The 21,724-nt window shown below is 35.7% G+C and overlaps 1 protein-coding gene across 4 annotated transcripts in view; it reads right to left on the reverse strand.

Moving 5' to 3' along the window:
• Positions 1-2,070: 2,070 nt before the first annotated feature.
• LOC135226336 (uncharacterized) overlaps positions 2,071-21,724 on the reverse strand; it is a 144,928-nt gene continuing 125,274 nt past the window's right edge. The window contains exons 1-2 of one of the 4 annotated variants that reach the window (XR_010317205.1): positions 4,967-5,099; positions 2,071-3,138 (exon numbers count right to left, since the gene is read on the reverse strand). Coding sequence is in view for 2 of the 4 variants with exons in the window: in XM_064265767.1 (XP_064121837.1) it covers positions 2,599-3,138; positions 4,882-4,908 (567 nt within the window). In the remaining 2 variants the exon portion in view is untranslated. Of the gene's footprint in view, positions 3,139-4,881; positions 5,100-21,724 lie in introns of those variants that run through there. The other 3 variants (XR_010317204.1, XM_064265767.1, XM_064265766.1) reach the window with 3 other exon arrangements.

The raw sequence follows: 21,724 nt of genomic DNA on the forward strand, positions 1-21,724 counted from the left end.
ATTCATATCCTACAGTTCAGCAGTACCTCAATTTCTTGAAAGATCAAGAGAACGTGGGTGGAAAAAATATTTGCCATAGCCACCCTTCATTTCCTTATTTTCTTCGTTTTCTCTTATGGTAAGCTCTTAAGCTACCTCGAAAATATGCAGTGACGCAGCGACGGATAATCTTAGGACTTGATTTGAACCACCTTGACTTAGTGTGAAAAATTTAACTTCGACAATAAGCAATCGACGAACTTCAGAACCCCGGCCATGATTTTCGGTTATTTGGGGGTTTGGTTCTTTGACTCGATTGTTTATGGCCTCTCAACCGTCCTGTCACAGAGAGGTGTGACGAATACACGCCCTTTTTCTTGTTTATTTTTATTTATCTTTTATTTATGTTTCACAGCACCCTACCGAATATGTCAACATATGTGCTGTCTAGCTTATTCTTTCGTGTCAGCGCCAAAGGGCCGAGCTTTACCTCCAAATTAACAAAGTTAGTTCATGTACTGTATCTAAATGTCAATCTCTCTTGTGGCCGTGTGAAGCCGTCTTGTAATTAGTCTAGGCTTGCTTATATCAGTTGTCTTCTATTTAAAGGCCATCCATGTGCTATTTCCTGGAATATTGTGATGGTGAACTATTCTCTGGTAGTTTTGGTACTATTTGCCTTGTTGCTCTCATTAATATTGCAGTTATGGAGACACCATCAGCCTCAAGGCCACAGAACTGAAATGAATGAGCGGTAGGAGTTTCAGAAAAAGGATTATTTCGAAATTATGTTTAAAGCCGTTATAATAGTAACAACATTGACAGAAAATACTTAGATAGTAATTTGCTTTATATTAAATATGAATATTGGTGGTACCTATTCCAACGAATAATTATAACTATATTTCTCGCTGGAAGCAACATTTTTTCAATTTATGTTTCAAAGATGTTAGAGAAACTTAACTTGTATGAAGCACTGATAATACACTTCAATAATCCGATTATACAAGAGGCACAACCCGATTATTGTGCTTAATTTTTTTACTATGATTATTATCATAAGTTTCGCCCAGATTCACCTAGCCTTTGGCCAGTATAAGGGCTCTTCTTGCTAGTCAATATCGAAAAAAAGAATGTCGGTAACCTAATACTAGACAATGACGTTTCTCTTTAAGTGCCAGAATACTTTATGCCATGTACGACATTCCTAACTATTTCCTGTTCCTTTATAGTAAGTGAGATCTCTTCTTTCTGTATTTCCCATTACCTTCTCTTACCACTTCCCAATGAACGCCATAATCTTTGAAAGCTTGAATTTCAAGTCAGAGGCCCTCTTTGGTGCGCTTGTATATCATATGAATAAGGTTCATCTGAATAATAATGATAATAATAATAACTGACTTTATCTTATAAAGAATTTTCTCTATTTTTATTATAATTCGTCTTTCATAACCTGCGAGACTGTCTATAACTGGTCTATATTCATGGTGTTATTAAAAACCACCCAGTCGAATAGGATGACTGTGATAAATCAATAATAATAATAATAATAATAATAATAATAATAATAATAATAATAATAATAATAATAATAATAAAATTCGCATAGTAGCATAGGTCTTGAATAATAATAATAATAATAATAATAATAATAATAATAATAATAATAATAATAATAATAATAATAATAATAATAATACTTTCAAGACAAGTTTCTCATGTGACGAAACCAAGTTTTTACCTCATTTGAGTAAATTTAAATATTCGGAATGAGGGCTCCCTGCAGTGGATTTGAGGAATTAAGACCTTACCACGGGGCATCAGTGAATGTAATGAGGATGACATTATTAATGTTTCCCTTATTCTTCATCAGGGTTTATATTCCTTCTACCTTCACTTGAAGTGTTTTCTCTTTCTGAATCACTTTAATAAATTCTGGATTTTTATTTAGATAGTTAACAGAAAATATATATACTATATCAATCTTTTACCGATCTTCTGGACTATTGCTAAAAAGCAGAAATAATTTTTCAACCTGATTAAACGTCAACTAAGTGTAGGTGGATTTTCCCCTCAAAAAAAGAAAAAAACTCAGTTTAATATAAAAATAACTTTATATTCAGAAACCATTTTTTAAATAAGACATCTGAGATTATTGTCTCACTTTTGTATGATATGTCACAACGTTAACAACTATAACTTAGTATATACTAACATTGCTGAACATGAAAACATTGGATTTACATTTGAATATTTAAATATTTATTTTTAATATTTAAAAGCACACATTTTACAGAGAGTTGTGGTCAAATAATAGCAGTAACAATAATATAAATAGTGTAAGATAACGATATACAAAAGCAATAATGTAAATGAATAATAGCATACGTTGCCAGCACCTTGCCCGTAAGTATTAAAAGTGATCTTGTAAATAATATGAAAGATATAAAAAACCGAACACGTTGTTCTTTGAGATCACTTACGAATGACATTTAATACTTTAACAACAGAAACAAGGAAAAACAAGTGCCAAAGTAAAGATCCATTTCAGGCACTGACCCAAAATATGTTCCAATTATCGCAAAGTTGCGAGAAGTAGCCTAGAAATAAGAGTTCTGTTCACTGGTCGTTCTTCTTATTACATCGACCTAGTTTGAGGTGATAAGAATAATATTTCCACAACTTGTAGTCCTTCCCACATCTGAGGCACAAAATACGTTTATTGGCAATCTTCTTATGTCTATATTTACCCTGCCGCTCGGTATTCGGTGTAACACCGTGCCCCAGCCGTAAGTGTCTGTTCATATTGGAAGTAGTGGAAAACGTCCTGTGGCAGTAGGTGTATGTTCCCCCAGAGCTAACCTTTCCATTTTCAGTACTTTCGCTGATTTTACTTTCGCTGACTGGCAAAGGATAGGCTTCTTGTCCTGGGAGATACTTGACGAATGCGCACTCGCTTCTGTCAGCGGCTAAGCAACGATGCCCGCCTCTCATGGAAGCCACTATCACAGGAGTTTCATCTTTCATTAAGGTAGCGGCCTCGATCTCCCCCGGCTTCGGTTGCTGGTCTGAACCGCTTGGAGTTGGAGACTCTGGTTCGGGCGGCCCCTGGTCACTTGAGCAGGATACCCGTATGTGCTCCATCACTCTTGAGAGAATCTGGAGAAGAGAAAATCATGAATTTCATGATTCTCAAATCATAGTATAATTTACTATTTCAGTACATTTCTGAAAGCTGTGTAGACTAATAAAAGAACATAATCATTTGTTTGTAGCAATAAGGCGAACCCTGTCAAAATTTCGTCTCGATAGGTCTAGTATATACCATCGGCCAACTAGTTAAACATATCATAAAATTTGGAGAATCGTTTAGCCACTTAACTTCAAATAAAGTCAAATTATTTTGGCCAAGAAAGTAGCAAATGGCTCACTAATTGGTACACCATCTTGTGTGTGCGTGTGTGTGTGCGTGCGTGCGTGTGTGTGTGTGTGTTTTCAGTGCAGGGGCCACATTCAAAAACTCACAATTTTATAGGGCCATTTAATATATTCAACAAATAATAAATATTTATAATAGACAAAATAAAAGTCTTTTAAAGAAATATGCATTTAATTTTTTTTATTAATTATAGAAGAATCACATCAAATGCATTTATTTGAAACGAATTAATTCAGAAAACGGTTTTTATTTAAATGGTAACTTCAAACGAAACACATTTGAAAGACAAAATAACCTTTCTTTTTCATATCTACTAACAGTCTAGTGTTGTTGTTTTCATTTTAGCTGACCTTATGCCAGCACGGGCTCTTGCTCATAGAGCAGCCCGTAATAGTCTGCGGGCCGCGTGAATTCCTTTGGAGAGCCGCATCGTAGTTTGTCCACACCTGGTTTAACACATCCATATCGTTTCTCTAGTGACAATTTGAGTAAAATTCTCGTTCGTATGAAAAGGATAATATAGCTTACATTCATCGCATCCCTGATAATGTTTATTTTTCTTAAGCTTTCCTTCCTTCTAAGCATTCTAAACCTCTAAACGACGGCTGTAACAGACCTAGTTTCACTTCACTGGTTTTCGTGGTTGTTGTCACTTTGCGTAATTATCACCATTGATAAAACCTATTGACAACAAAATTATAAAATGGTCTATTCATCTTGATCTATTAGTAGCTGAAATCCACATACCAACAAAAACATGGTTCGTTGTCTTTTATACATAGGCCTAGTATCGAACCACATTCTAAATCGGTTGCCTAGTTTTCATTAGTCTCATGTTATTGCCTCCGTCATTTATTTATTTATCAATAACTTTCCGCCAAGGTAAGTGTTCTTAACGTAATGTTCTGTCTTTTCGTAACTGTTCATAACCCACAGCAACGTCTCAATAATCATTTTACCCTCCTGGTTGGTCGTAGTTTCATTTCATGTCACTTGAATCAGTTACTCGACTGTGTAGATGATGATTACTACAGTTGGACAATATGCATCGGGAAAGTTCTTTTGAAAGGACAGCTTTGTTATTTTTAAACATTTCGCTATATGTCTAATGCAATATGTAAAAATTTAACAGATAAGGAAAGTTATCTCCCTTGATTGGTAGCATTGCAGAACTCGTACATACCTAATGAAAAGCTGTCGGCGAACTGAAATGTTTCCCTCGTGGATGTGAAACATCCTATCATTTGGCATATTAAGTAAATCCATATTTATGGGGTGATTTTGAAAATTACCATGCTTTAAACGTTACCAAACAAAGGACAATTTCAATGTGGCTATGCGGATTTTGTATCAGCAACATTGCGGTTGCGTAATACGCCTAGGAGACTGGCTTCTCCCCTGAAAACTTTGTCCAATAGTCTTAGCCTTAGTAAACAAACCCAATTTTGAAACACTTGCATTACCGTATTTGACTGCATGAAAGACTGCATATTCAGGTGACTCTTACTACCTAAATTCTTCGTATTCTCGAGCAGAGGCGAAACTTACGACAAAAGGGAGATGCCTCAAACCGTCTAATCCGAACGTCTCTCCGCAACTGATGCTTCTTCACTTTCTCGAGTTGAGATAGAAAGGAATTAGGATCTTGGGAGGCGAAGTTCATTCAAGCTGGAGCCTGGAGGTGCCATTGAATGCAGTTATTTAGCCAGTCATGTGGAATGGATGCTGGTTTAATTTTAAATATCTTATAGTGACGGTTGAAAACTATTCATAGCAGCTTCTTAGGAGGAATTCCGACGATTGTCAGTCAGGAATTTAAATCCCCATTGAGGGGGTTAATAGATCAAGATCCTCCTTAATGTCTGCTGTTTGCCTGTTCCTCAACGGTAACTATTGTGTTTAATGATACAAATGTTGTTCATTGACGACATAAAAAGATTAAACGGGAGTTGATCCAAACCCATTTTAGGCCTAACATGAAGATTACAGTTTACTTAGCCTAAGTTTTATATCCCTATCACAAGTAAGTCGCAACTTTTCCTCTCACAAGGTACAAAAAGGCCATTATAGACCGAACCTCGGTGAAAGCCTCCAAAACACATCCAGTTCATTTTTCAAGAGTTCGACCAAAGCAATCAGTGAATTGAAGTTACGTGCTCTACTGGTTACAAATTTTCCTTTCAACCTTTCAAATGACTCATTATTCTGTAGTTATTAAAATTTGTCAAATTAAACGCATTTCTATTGCCGTGAATTAACACTATGCTTAGGCCTATATAATATTCTTGTTAGCATTGATTAAGAACTTCAAATTTCTGGCGAAGAAATTGAAAGACAAATGTGTTCTTGTAAGCAACTAATCCAAGTAAAATTTGATTCATTCTTTTTCCCCCCGAAAAGACCAGCAGTGGTCTTTCGCTGTAATGGTTCAAATGAGCTCCGGAACAGTGGTTGATCCATGATACAGTATTGGTCTAATGACATCATTGCTTCAATTCTTGATTGCTCTCTCTCTCTCTCTCTCTCTCTCTCTCTCTCTCTCTCTCTCTCTCTCTCTCTCTCTCTCTCTCTCTCTCTCTCTCTCTCTCTCTCTCTCTAACATAGCAATTTTGTTCCTGTATCACAGTTGTCTGTAGGTTTTTTTTTTTTTTTTTTTTTTTTTTTTTTTTTTTTTTTTTTTTTATAAAATTAATGATTGTATATTGTAATACAACACAATAAACTAACCCTTTCCAAACAGCGTCATACACAGTAATGGCCGACGGCTTACTCCAATGCCATATTCAGAAAAGGGCAGTTATTCCCAGTCCTTTCAACCGCGATTCAGACTAAACGAAGAGGCTCTCAGCCACAATGGCTGAGATCTTTCATCTTGCAAAAGAAAACAGAGCCATTCTGCCATTACCTGCGTCCCGACATCCCTTGCAAACAGTGCACGGAAGGAGGCCATCTGCGTAAGAGCACAATAAACAAAGCTTTTTGAATGCAATAACGGGAAGATAGTGGGACCGAGAAAAATCGTTTTATGATCCCCGGATATTTTTGCTTTCATACTCGCCGATCTCCCTCACTATACTTGTCTGTGCTGCCGTTTACGAAATACACCGAAAAATAATTATTTTTCCTTTAGTAGAAAAAGTAGCGTCTTTCATTTCAAAGTTGAGTAAAACTTCAGCAAAATATCGAAGGAAAAAAACTCATAATAGTTTAAAAAGTGATCTGTCATAGGAACTCCGGTCTAATGGCATATATAGATCACAACATACAAAAGGAGTTTTTAAAAAGTGGTTCCTCATTAAAATGTGTTCATTCCATTGACTTGCCTTTGTCGTGGACCTTTCAATCTGCATCGTGGTTTTTCTTCGCGAGTCTACTGGCCTAAGGAAGCATTGAAAGGTTAATAATGTTAATAAAAGAGTTGCACTTGAAAAAATCGACAATAAAATAAATTACAAAGACCATCAGGCAAAATTGTGCAGCATTGTTTAACCCCTACCTCTTAAAATCAGTTAAAATAATCTTCAGTATTCTGCGAGTATGATTATTCCAATTCCCTGCGTTGATATGTAACAGAGCTCAGTGTAATTTAATTCTGAAGATGAGTTTTTGAATTGTAATGTATACTGATTTCATTTTTCCTCTGCGAATGAAAATGCAGTATCCAGGAGTAAGTCGACTCGAACCTTTGTTGTCGTGTCGTGGAAACGCTCAGTGGCTTACTGTTATAATTCCCTATGTTCTTAGGGATGTTTGTAATAGGCCGTTTATGGGGGAAAAAAAGTGAGAGCGGGGAAATTGGTATTAGAAAGACATTTATAGAACATCAAGGGGTCCGCTTTAACGAGAGAGGAGAAGGAGGAGGAGGAGGAGCAGAAAGGGAACATTTTCCCAATTACAGAAGCCTTTTCTAATTAGTGGTGCAAAGGATGTGTAATTATATTGTTAGGCCGAAGGCATTGCTCGTATGAAGGTCCTTTGTTGACTGAATTTTGCAAGAAATTAAAATTGTGTTGAATACAATTGAAAGAAAATCCATAAACATGAAAATATAAACAACTTGATTTTTACTTTCGAATGGTCCGTAACGCTATTTTTGGAATTTTTATCTTATGCTTAGCATGGTTTTGCAAGTTCCATGAAAAATCGTTTTTTGGGACTGGAAAATTATACAAAATGTGGACAAACCACGCCACACATTCTTTATTACTAAGACGCTGGAATTCAATTGCTATTTAGATCAATTTTCAAATTAATAAGGCACAAGCAAAAAAAAAAATTGTGAACATGTCCCTATTGCAAGTCCTGAAGGTCAATGAGGCTGGAAACAGGGATCCTTATTGCTCTAAGCTGAGATCTTCATCGCCAGAATCAAAAACAATTATTTACTAACTGGTTTCCTTACAAACCAAAGACAAACTTCACCCAAAAGTTCAGGTGATATAATTTTCACATTTTTCATGTCATTTGAATTTGAGTTGGAACACTCGCGAGAGAGTTAGTGAACGTATGGCTGCGTAGCCTCACTTGGGGAAAAGGCGCCAAGAGATTCGTTCACCTACAAGTGTCGTATTGGGGTTGAACATTCTGAAACTCCCGTGTCATTTCTCCTTAAAAAAAAGATACTCATGATTTGGATTTCCTAGTCATCTTATCAATAATTTAAAAGTTAATTCGTTTAACAGCCTTTCTCCTTTTGATTTGGTAAACACGTTTAGCACTGACTTAACAGTCACCGATTTCAAACACTTGCTTCATAGCAAATTATGCTAATAGGTTCCTGATTTTCTTTTATTATTCCAGGCAATGATCCTCTCTCGCTTTTTCTAGAAGCGTCTTCGAACAGCTTCAAAATCGAAGCAGAAATAGACACGATTAAATAAAAGTTTTTAAAGACCGGTTCAAATATAAATCACAATTTTTTAAACTAAGGGTTATCAGAGCCAGCATGTTGGGGGTTTTCTTTTCACTCCGTTTTTTCAGTTCTACACACCTAATCAACACCGTAACATTAAAATTACGTTATTTACCATAAGACTTTATCTTCAAAAGTTCATATCTTATCAAATAGCCAAATAAATAGTTTTATTATATCCCAGAATCGAAAGTGGCCGGAAATGACGTCCACAAATCTCTGGCAGACATTATTGGAGCCTTTGTAATTGTTCCTCACCCAGACCCTTCCTTGTTCCTCCTCATAACAGACAACGTAATGTCTACGTCGAAGCTTATGTATTTCGTTCAGTTGAATCAAAAGTGAGTATCTTTCATACGTTATGTTACTCATATAATCGTGAATTTGGTGTGAATTACTTAGGTAAAGACATTTATTTTTTTGCTTAGAAGTGGATTAGTCCCAAAGTGCAGTCGCCAGAGATACCTTCAGTGCCCTTTGCGATACTGGCCATATCTTCGACATTTCAAGTGAATTATAACCATATATATGGAAAATATTCAGGTTATCATTCATTAACGTAAATAAACCAATGTGATTTTTAGCTGAATGTTTTTTTGGTTTTTTTTTAGGTTTCGCTATAATAAAAGTGGATCACCTGAAGAAAAATTACCCCAACACACACACACTGGAGTCGCTTTTCTTCAGATGGAAAATATTGGGGTCGCTTTTCTTAAGGTGAGGAATTAAACTAGGTAAAAAGCCAGTTTATAAGTTGATTATTTAGTTGTAACGACATAGTGAGACTACCCAGTAAAAGTGCTAACAGGGGTTACAGTAAGGCCGTGGCGGAACGGGCGCTTCGCGCCTATTCCGCATATTTAAAGGTTCTTGGCAAGTTCGGTATGTTCTGGCACGAGGTAATGTTGCGCTGCGCGCGCTAGCCACAGGGGTTACAGTAGGTTTGATCATTTTTGTACTGAAATTGCAAGACAATGCGCTTTTCTAATTAACTATTGATTGTTTGTCTAAATTTGTGTTTATCCGCATATTTAAAGGTTCTTGGCAAGCTCGTATGTTCTGGCACTAGGTAATATTGCGCTGCGCGCGCTACCCACAGGGGTTACAGTAGGTTTGATTTTTTTTGTAGCGAAATTGCAAGACAATACGCTTTTAATTAACTATTGATTGTTAGTCTAAATTTGTGTTTTTAACAAATGTTTAATAAACGTAGTTTTTTAATGAATATATATCTAATGCTTTTTTTTCTCCTTTTTTTTCTATTAATTATTATGAGCTAAAGTGGGTCACCTGAAGATTGGCGACACCAACAAGCAGGGGTCGTTTATCTTCAGGTGAAAAATATTGGGGTTGCTTTTCTTCAGGAGGAAAATATTGGTGTCGATTTTCTTCGGAGGAGAGGTATTAGGGTCGCTAATCTTCAGATGATCCTAATGAAAATACCTTCGCATGCTTAAAGGAAAGTATAGATTTTTTGCTGTTCTCATGATAATGATAGATAATGGTACTGGCAATGATAAAAAAAAATAAATAACTATAAAAAACCGTAATTGAAAACTTCCTTTCTGTCCTGATTGGCTATAGCTATGAGTGACGTCACTAATCTCCTCCCCATTTATACCATGCGCGTCATCTTTCAATAGTCAAAGCGGGAAGGCAGTTGACATTTTAACATAGCTAAGTTATGGTGTCTTGTGCCACATAAATCAGAAAAACGTAGGACATTTGTATATTTTCATTGTTTTTCAAGAAATATTTCCCCGGGTGACTTCATAACTGCAGTATGACATCTTCATCCACTTAGTAGGCGAATTTCCATCAGTCTGGCTTGGATAAATTACATTATGCTCTGTCAATTACAGTTACAATTATGGTAAATCTTACAATGGGTACTACCAGTCCTATTATCAAATTACAATTACAGCAAAAATTGATATTAAATACAAATAAAAAATTACAATTACCTTAAAATGTGTAATCAATTACATTCCAATTGAATTACGATTACAAATACTCCAAGTCTGCTGTCAGCACACAGCCCTGATGTAAAGGGGGCGTGGCTTAGGCAGGCAAGAGATGCTGACCAGTCAATTTCCTGCGCTCCAGAAGCAACCACCCTACTTGGAGCCTTTGGCAGGTTGTTTACAGTTTACCAGGGCAACCACGCAACCACCATGGTCCCTCCGCATAAGTAAGTAGTTTGACATCGACCTGACCAAGCGACCCCGCACAACCCAACGCGACCACATGCGACCTGGCCCTCATTCTAGCACAAAAGTCAAACCGTTAACATGGCGTCTTCCCATCCGTCTCATGTTCAATTTGCCACTGCATCGTCGATAACTAGAGGTTAGGAGTAAAATTTTGTCCTCTGTAACCCCTGTGGCAAGCGTGTGCAGCACAAAAATTCCCGCTTGCCAGAACATACGTGCTTGCCAAGAATCTTTCAAAATGCAGATAAGGCACGAAGTGCCGTTCCACCACACTGAAACTGAAATCAGGAATGTGCGAAAAAAGACAGCAAAAATTTTTTTTTTTTCATTAGTTTTCGTCTCGTCGCGATTTTTTATGTGCATGCCTCCACCAGTTTTCTTGTCAGAGCTTATTTCCATCGAACTACTATTCAGAGACATTTTAATGTTAATTATGGGTGTTATGATGTTAAAAAGTTTCAGTGTATTTTGTAAATGTCGTTTTTTTATTATATTGTCAAGGCTGTAGCTAATAAATCTGTATTTATTGATGTGCAAATTCAGCAGTTGAGTTGTCAGTTGTGCAATATTTAGTGTGGGGTCAGTTTCATATTGAATTAAGCCATGAATTCATGAGATGCTAATTTTTGGTAATTTATCCGAAGTCATTAGAATTTTTTTTTCGTTTAGTTTTGATAGGCCTAGTTTATGCTGATTAATTTATAGACTGAATTTTTTACAAGGTCACCTTTTTTACAGCCTGTTGTTGAAGGCCGCTGTGCCCTAATCCAACACTGGGTCCCATAACCTTGCCTAACCTAGGGCATTGTGCCCTGACTCAACACTGTGTCCCATAACCTTGCCTAACCTAGGGCATTGTGCCCTGACTCAACACTGGGTCCCATAACCTTGCCTAACCTAGAGCATTGCTCCCTAACCCGACTCTGAGTCCCTTAACCTTGCCTAATCTAGGGCATTATTTTCTAACCCGACTCAGATTTTCCCTTGAGTAAAGGAAAGGGAAAGAAAATGTACAGTGATATATACATTTTATTTTGCAAAAAAATGTTTATGTACAGCTTTCATTCACAAAACAAAATTAGTGGGATCCATGGCACTGCTTTCCCTTTTATAGAACTAAACTAATAGGATTCATGACACTGCTTTTTCATTCACAAAACTAAATAATAGAATCCATGGCACTGGTTTCATTTCACATGAGTAATTTGGAAAAAAATAATGTTTTATGTACAGATTTTCATTCACAAAACTCAAATTTAATGGAATTCCATGGCACTGCACTTTTTCAGTTCACAAAACTAAATTAATAGAATCCTTCCATGGCACTGGTTTTTATTCACATGAGTAATTTGGAAAAAAATAATGTTTATGGATAGCTTTTCATTCACGAAACATATTAGTGGGATCCATGGCACTGCACCTGTCCCTTTCACAAAACTAAACTAATAGAATCCATGGAACTGCTTTTCATTTTCATAAGTAATTTTGGTTAAAAGAAGAATTCAGTTACAAATAACTTAAATTCACCGAATTGCATGTAAATTTTTAACTTTCCGTTGTCCCTGCAACCCATCAAAATTTACCTTGTGACCTTTAGTTTGAGAACCACTGCCTTAACCTGACCTAGGGTCCCATAACCTAGTCTAACTAGGGCATTGTGCCCTAACCCCACTCAGGTCCCTTAACCTAGCCCTAACCTAGGGTATCATATCTTAAACTGACTCATGTGGTGCTTTGGCTAGCTGTTCTATAAAGATTTAGGTATTTTTGGCCATTTTTTAATGTAGTATATACACCCGGCTAAAGTGTTGCAACCAGCAGTTGCACTATGAAACAACTGTTAGGAGAGAACAGTATAAGGGAACAGGTTTAGAGAGTAAAGAAAAACTGATCCACCTATCTAATTTATTAACCTTATTAATACAATAAACATGAAAAGAAACATTAAACTTAATCTATCGATCTTATACTGCGACGACCATCAAAAAGAATCTTCACCTAATTTATAAGTCTTATTACTACAGTTCACCAAATGTTCGTAGCAATACTTAGCAATTTAGTAAACACAACCAACAAACAATATCAAACATTTCTGGTCCAAAATAAATAACAATGTCACACACTCTTGCTCCCCAATGTCTTTCTGAGAATCTCAAATCACAAGAGCAAATACTTTTATGGAAAAGACACAACCATCAATTGAGCCCCAAGAGTTTAGCAGGACTGTTTATGAACAACTCGGACAGTGGCCTGACCAAGTGCTTTTTTTTCTGCAATCCGGCAGCTTTCACATTCTCTCTCTATGTTCTCACTCCTCTACTTATCTCTGTTTCCAACTACTCTTCCAATTGTCTCTTTCTTCAGAGAAGTTCTTTCGCTGTCGTTTCATCGTCCCATTCATAATATTCTGATCCCCTGTCCTTGAAAGAAAATTTCCGTCTTAGGTTTGCGCTCTTTTATTTAATGCTCTCATTCATTACAGCTAAAAGGCTCACATAGCTCAGGTGAAGGGGAACCCAACCCCATCGCTCTACCCTAACACACTTAAGCAAACTGCAAGAAAAAGAGAAAAAAATCAATATTCAGACAATCATAAACTAACAAACACAAAATAAATATAGTAAAAACATAATTGTAAACAATGTAATGATTTTCAAAACACAAACGTAATCACACAAACCCAAACTCAAACTTCTAAATGCACCACAATATGGAAGAGAGAATGTTATCAGAGGTATAGTGAAAAGAATGAAAGGGATTACAGCTAGAGGCTGAAGGGATTGCTATAAAAAAAAATAAGTAAGTAATGCTTCCCATGGTGCACTGTAGGCATACTTAAGGTCCTTTGCAGTGTCCCTTTGGCCCCTAGCTGCAACTTCTTTTGTTCCTTCTAATGTACCTCCGTCCATATTAACCCTTTCTTTCCTTTCGGGACTTTCCACCACCCTCTCTAACAAGAAAAGTTAATGAGACACTTCCTGATTTAAAATAACCTAAAGCAATGTGTCTTATGTGACCTGAGTGACCCAACAAGCATTTGGCTGGCCAACCAGTTCAAATCCACTAGCACTGTCAGACAGATCTTTAGCACTTTTGACAGCATTCGGAGAGGTTACTCTACAGGCAGTTTACCCTAAAGGGTGAAGCCAGAACCATAATTTTCTAAACTTACATAAGTGTAGTGAAATACTTGGTTGGGTTTGCAGTCAATCTAGCAGATATTTAAAAAATCCTATTTATAGAAGCAGATGCAGCCTATGAAACCTTTGAACCAAAATTCTTAAAAGGTTCCTTAGTGTAACTTGGGTATGTTGTCTTTCAGATCGATACACTAGAATAGTTCTTCAACGCACACTTAATAGACCCTGAGGTATACAAGACTCATTTACCGCTGGACCTCCATCCTGACACAGTAGGTATTTGTTCATTTTCTTAGTTCTATGGAAAGACGATGACAGTGAAGGTTTTAATCTATTGTTTGTGCAATGGGTTGTTTGAAGAAAAATAAAAGCTACCTAGATGTTTTTATGTAGCTGCAATGCCCTAAGGATGCAGTATTTGTCGAACCTATGGGGAGGAGGGGGGGGGGGGTTTAATTTTACCTGGCATTACTACAGGTTGTCTGCAGCATCCCTTAAGCCCCCTGCTCTACCCCCGGTTTAGTCTTTTTACTTGACCTCCATTACTGCTTTCTTTCTCTAGTGTTGCTTTCCATCCTCTGTTGCAACCAAATGAGAATTAAAGCAACAATTAAAGCAAAGGCAGATGATTTCAAGTGAAAATATGTAAGGCTATCCAGACAAAAATTCTTAACCTAATTAATCCTTAAAACTATGCTAAATAATGGAATTTTGGGCCCAAATTTACAACCTTACGTGCTCAAAATTAGAACATTGTAAATATAGATATAATTACATGAAATATAAAACAATGAAATTCTTATCTTAAAAATAAGGAATTTCTCTGGAGAATATTCCACTTTCACACCTCATACCTCAAGCACACATCAGTTTTCTATAACTACTTAATCTCTGAAACCCAACTTTTTCCTTCATCCTAAGGGTTTCAATCTGGTTTAGGTTAGCATAAGTCTTCTCAAAATATAAAATGATTTCCAACTCCATACATTACGAAAGTACTTGGCCAGCCAAGTTCACATATCAATGGGTAATTTCTCAAGTTTAATAGCTCATTCTCGTCCTATTCAATTGCACAACAAAATATTTGGTTGGGTTTGCAGTTCAATCAAGCAGAGATTTAAAAACATTCTACTTTTAGAGATGCTGCCTGTGAAACCTATAACAAAATTTGAAAGTTCCTTAGAATAACTTGCGTATTTTGTCTTCAGATTGACGCAGTAGAAAATTGTTTCACCTTACTTTAATAGATGTAGTGACAAGAGACATTTACCACTGGATCTCCATAAAGCACATGATTTTCTGGTTCTGTAAGAAAGATGATGACAGTGAAGGTTTAATTCATTGGTTATGCAATTGGTTGTTGAAAAAAACAAATTAAAAAAGGGAAAAATGCCCAGATGTTTTTATTTAGCTGCAATGACCCAAAGATGAAGTGTATTTGTTGAACCCTGTACAGCATTTTCCCCTGAGGGAGGGGTGGGGGAATTGCACACAGGACATTACTAGAGGGAGTTTCCAGCATCCCTTAAGCCCCCAGCTCCACCCCGCACTGAATGACCTTATAGGTCTTAGTGCTTGGCCTTTGACCTAAACTCGGTATTCAATTCAATTCTATATTGCTAGCACTACCCTTGTTTTTTTACCTCTCCATTACTGCTTTCTTTTTTCAGTGTTGCTTTCCAACCTCTGCTGTAGCCAACTGAGAATTAAAGCAACAATTAAAGCAAGACAGATGATTTTCAAGTGAAAATATGTAAGGCTATCCAGACAAAAATTCTTGACACAATTTATTCTTAAAATTAGCTTACAACTTATAAATGGAATTTTGGCCCCTTTACAACCCTAGGTTTCAAAATTCGACATGATTTATAAACAATGAAATTCTTATTTTCTTGAGAAAATAAATTATTTCTCAGGAAAATTTTCCACTTTCACACCTTATACCTCAAGCCACACCAATTTTTCAATAGCAGCTACTTAATCTAACAAAATCAAACCTGACAAAAAACAGTTTGACAAATGTACATATATATAGTAACACTTCATATTACTTTTTCCCTTCATCCTAAGGGCTCCAATCTTGATTAGGGTTAGCATAAGCCTTTTTAAAACGGAAAATCATATGCAGCTCACATACACTGGCAAAGTGGACAAGAAGTTTCCACATATCGATGGATAATTTCTAAGGTTAGTAGCTCATTACATGGGAAAATAGTGATGCATACCATTATGAAAGAAGAGGCAGCCATAAGCTCTGAACTACCTTTGAAAAGAACTTGACAACTGTTACCATTTTGTACAATTGCTTTACCAAATACAGCAGTTTAGCTGAAATGACACTGCGTAATCTTATTTTAGATCCAACTATTGAGAGGGTAGAAGTAGGCTCCTATAACAGGAAAAAGACAAATTTTAATATTTAAAACTAAAACAAAAATAGATAAATACTTTTAAACAAGGAATTATTACTTTTTTGTTTTTTCATGCAAACCAGACCACAAACCCATTGCCGTTAATTACAACCCAAGTTTTCCCCCTTACTCTGATAAAGTAAATTTCTTTTCCCTTTCGGTATACCAAAAAACAAAAAACAAAAAAAAAAAACAAAAACAAAAAAAAACTTTTTGATGTAATTAAAAAAAAACTTGTAATATATGGTAATAAAAAAAATAAACCTAATGACATTCAGAGTGCATCTGTGGAGTTGGCTCACAGTTCCACCTTTGGATTCTTGTACTTCACCTTTATTTTCTTGATCTTGATTTTGCTGTCCAAGCACTTCAACTTCATATTTTTGCTGAGGTAAGTGCTTCAAGGATGAAAGTATCCAGTGTTTGGCTTGACAACCTAAATTTCATTGAATGAAATATTCATAAACCTTTTACTTGATATATGTTCATTGTTGTATGTAATATCTTGTCAAGAGCTAATGTGTTGGCGGTGAATTGTTTTACAGTGTAACAACTTTGAGCATAAGATTTGCATGAGGGTTGCCATGTATTTTATGGCCTGTGAATGGCTTAGCTACAAAATCTCTCTCTCTCTCTCTCCAGCTAAAAACCCTTATGGACAGAGCCAACAAACTAAACTGGACCCCATAGTGAAATCAGTCTGGAGAGGAGAGAGAGGAGAGAGAGAAGAGAGGAGAGAGAGAGAGAGAGAGACGAGAGAGAGAGAGAGAGAGAGAGAGAGAGAGTTATAGTAAAAAATGTTGATAAATTGAGGAGGAATCACCAGAGAGTATGATTGAACTTTTCTCCTCGCTCAAGTATACTTTTTCATGTTGCCTTTGTTCTAGCTGTTAGACAGTAAACCAAATTGGTTAGCTTGTTATATCGTAAAATAAAGAAAAATGATTAGCTTGTTATATTGCTGCATTTACTTTTATATTGATTATTTTAGTTTTTATTTATTATTTTATTTATTTATTTTTGCTTAGTTACTTCGAAAAACCAAGTGTGCAATTTGCAGTTATTATAAACAAAATTAAAGGGAACCATTCCAGGTACGTAGTGATCATTTATCATCACAAAAACCTATTATCTTAAATGTCTGAGTTTATGATCTGCCCCTTTGCTGACTTCTGGTATTCTTTTAAGTAAAAAAAAATTACTTGAAGTCACCAAATCAATCAAGTCTTTCTCGATGTAATGAATGACCCAGTCCCCATAAGCAGAGAGTGCAAATCGGCATTTAATTTGTAAGTGTTAAACATTTCACCAGCAAAGTGTCCCATTTTGGAAAACAACATATCCTTAAGGCATTCAATACTCCATCATATTCTGACTTGCTGAGATGGTAAAACTACTGAATGAAAATAATAGCTCACCATATATCGGTTTGAAGTGTCGGAGCCTACTCTGTATTCTAAGCAGTTAGCCTGCTTAGGTAAAACCTTAGGTACAGTTATACTCAGGTTCCAACTTCTTGTTATATCGTTGTATATACCCCCGGATTCGTATTCTCACTATTCGCATATTTTTTGGGGGGGAGTAGTAAAGAGAAATAGAATAACATTCCTGGGAGATTAAAGAGATAAACTCTCTCTCTCTCTCTCTGGGTGGAAGGGTTAGAAGTACTCATGTATATATTTATAAGGGCAAGAATGTTTAAGTTGACTTTGAGATATTAACAATATAATTTCAAACAGATTTATACAGTAATATATTTGATGTACGATATTCTAAGGTATACATTTAGTATTTGAATTTTCAAGAGAGGCAGTTTTAAGCTTTTTTAGATGGGTTCTTGAGTATCCCCTTGCCAAAGTTAAACAGTACAGCTTATATAATTGATGACAATAATTATTTAGATAAAATATTGCTTCGGGTTGCTTCGCTCGCTATATTCATTTACAGTTTTATAGCAAGTATTATTATCATATTGGTACTATATTACAGAATATAAGCGTTGTTTCATTGTACACCATTTACGTTTGATATTGTTCACATTCTCAAATCTTGGCTAATGAGTACTACTAACATCTTCGTTCTTATTACTTGTTAAAAGAAATATAATCCAGATACTATTTCTTGTCAATTAGCAAAGTTGGGTTTAAAATGTGAACACTTCTTGACTGTATAAGCAGTAAGTGTGATTTCGCAAGTTCCGGACATCACTTGTGCCTTCCCATTATTCGTTTTATTCAGCTTCGGCTATAATCTGCCGCTTTAATTTACTGGTGTTCTTCTTTAAGATCTCCATTGCGTGAAGCCACAACTAAGAATTGGCATTGTTAAACAATTTTAACAACACCTTTAACACAACTTTTGATTGAACGCTCGATAGCTACGACAAATACGTACATAAGTAATTATTGACCGTTTCTCAATTAGGTTTTTTTTTTTTTAGTCTGTACAGGTTTACAATCGATTCATTCGCAATTCTATAGACCAAAATTTGTAGTAGAGGATGAAGGCGCATCATAAGTACTGTATTATGGTCGATGAAATGAGAGAGAGAGAGAGAGAGAGAGAGAGAGAGAGAGAGAGAGAGAGAGAGAGAGAGAGAGACTATTGCCCCGGTTTCAAATCCCCGAGATGTATACGTAATAGTACTGCACCATCCATGTTTTTTTTTTCTTTTTTATATTGCCATGCCCCCAAATTGGTTCGGTAGCTTTAGGTAATAACCTACTGAGAATTGGTTTGTAGATGCTATGGTTATGTTTTAAGGTATGGCGTCCGCTTTTTTTCATGGAAGGTTCTGGTACCCGGTTACAGTTGGGGAATACTGTAGCGTGCACCCTGTATTACACTGATAGATATCCATGTGCAAAAGTCGAACAATAGTGTAATGAGAATAATGATAATTTGAATAGGTCTTGTTTTATTATATCTAATCAAATTGTATGTATTATTATCGTATTAAAAAATATGACCAGAGCGATCATGTGCCATTTCCTTTCTGGTTTGTTTACATTCTTAAAATATTCACTGATTGCATTTTACCGACACATCACGGTCTTCAATTGCCAAATGGGGAATGTAAAGGATCTTATTTTTTTTTAAAAATCAGTACCCGTTAAGTAAGATAAAAGACTTATTACTGAAAAAAACTGCAGGACAGTAAAAAGCTTTGGCAAAATATTTATAAAGAGTTGAAAGCAGTGTAAAATTAATAAGAATGTTCAGCGCTCAATCCGGAGGCGAAAACCTTCAAATTGATATTTCTATTTCACACAGATATATTCGGATGTACGATAATACAAGCAAGCCGTTATTATTTGGGTGAACTATTAGCAATTAATGCACAAGGTTTGATTTTGGGGTCAGTCATTTGAATCTGAACATAGAAAGGTACCTCGCGTCTCTTTAGAATGTTTATGTTCAAGGTACGGTACTTTTTTTCAAATTGGTATCTTAAGTAAACCCATTGCAACTAAACTCTTTGAGTAGCTAGCTTTAGCGCCCATTTTATTTATTTTTCCACTTTATGCATAAGATTGCATTTTACCACTTTATTATTTTTGCAGGTTCTGTACGGGGTAGCAGAAGTGACAAGGAAAAAGTTTTATCTTGTCGCTGACATCAAATCTTGTGAGCAGCTGGTGGAGGCAAATTGGGTTTGAAACCTCGTCAAGTAGACACCATTTATTTGCAACAAAAAGACAGTTTCTTCTGAAATATTTGTTTTAAGAAGGACTAAACCAGTGAGGAGAAATCTCTTGGAAGAGGACCACAAAGGATTTTGTTTAGACCAAAAATAAGTCTTATGATATTTTTATTGTTTAAACAAGAGTTAATATGCTAAGTTTTTCCTTTAAGTTATTAGTTACAGCATAATTTTGACGAGGTTTCTCAAAGCAGTTCTATGGTATTCCGTGCCGCATTAAAGTTGTGTACAGCTTTAAGTTTCAAGTAATTTTCCTACTTTCATCAATAGATAAATGCACATGCTACGCAATGTATGAGTAAACACAGATAGCTGACGTAAGTATTCAAGTTAAAAAGACACTACATAGGCTTGTGTAGTCATGTTGCAGTCCCTTGTGCAGGCATCCAAGTGCTCCACTACGTTTCCTACTCTTTCAGACCCCCTCCTACTTAGGGTTTAAAAGGATTAAAAAAAATTCTTGTTTATAATTGAATAGATATAAGCATACAGAAGTGTGTTGAATGATCACCAATGCGTTTGGTTATTGATTTGTTAATTAACTACATCTTTAGTGACGATCAATTCGGTTTATATATAGGCTGCCATCTAATCTTATAGAGTGCAAAGTTGGAGAAAATTTAATCATCTCCTGGACGGAGGAAAATTTCATATGAAATTACTTCTGTATACAAGGAAAAAGAACTTGTGATATGCACCTCAGTGACTGACAAATTATTGTAGTAATTTAGTTTGAGATACCATTATATGCAGGCTCTATTTTTGTAGCTTTGTTTTCATAATTATTTGTTAAACTTTAACAAGCTAGAAAAATACCCCATTACTTGGTTGGTCAGGGGTGTGGGCCTTGGTTGGGTTCCCCCGTTTAAAAAAAAAGAAAAAAAAAAGTATTTGTGTATAATGAAGCAAGTTACAGCTGCTTAATTGTAGCGACTGATTATTCTGATGATGAAATTTAAACGTTAATGCATGTATGCATTTAAATGTTTAAAATGTCACATTTGAAATACTATCACATATACGCATGGGCCACTCCTACTTTTAAGATTATAACTCAAACTTTTTTTTCAACTTTTCCTTTATTCCCAAGGGCTGGTGCATTAAAGTTATGTAAAGTTTCCCCTGAAAGCAATTTTGCATTTTAATCTGTAGTATTCGAGATAACATAGATATTGATAAGCGGCCAGGTTAGGAAGACAATTTGTCTTCTGAACTTAAAATGACTCCCGGCGTTTTCATAGAATGTACTTTGTAATGTGAAACAAGTTTGGGGATTGTAGGCATAACTGTTTCAAGGCATTGTCCTGTTCTGTGTTGATAATTAATTATTTACTATTCACTGTAATCCCTTAATCTGGTTTTGATGTCTAAATTTTGATTTAGAAAATGAGCTTGCATCACCATACTTTGTAACGTGAGTAGACTTGTGTATGAACACATTGCTGAGTGTAACTATTATGTACACTGTATTACTATACTGTCAGCATGTGTTATGAAGATAAAAAGGTCCTTAACACACTATATGCAATTGCAACAGTGTATTTTGAATACCATACTTTGCATTCTGGTCACTGGTGAAATTCACTATTGATCGAAGAAATACATAAGTATTGGTATTCTATACATGTATATGCCAGCAATGTGTATATAGTTTTTTCATGGGCCTATTTATCTTTATAGTAAAAGACATTAATGTACAGTATTATAACTATGTATGTCCTTTCATTATGACCATATTGCTGTATTAAGGTTACTTGTCTTGACATTGTGCTGTGATAATCATGTATTATGATTTACTACAAAATAACAACCATTATTGTGTACTCTTAAGAAAAATGTAATTCAATAAGAGCAATGAAAAAACAAAACTGATTTTGTTGGTACCAAAGGAGTCTTTCCTGGGGCACGCAGACCAGGGAACCTATAT

Source organism: Macrobrachium nipponense, chromosome 14 (genome assembly GCF_015104395.2).
Source record: "Macrobrachium nipponense isolate FS-2020 chromosome 14, ASM1510439v2, whole genome shotgun sequence".
Classification (NCBI taxonomy): domain Eukaryota; kingdom Metazoa; phylum Arthropoda; class Malacostraca; order Decapoda; family Palaemonidae; genus Macrobrachium; species Macrobrachium nipponense.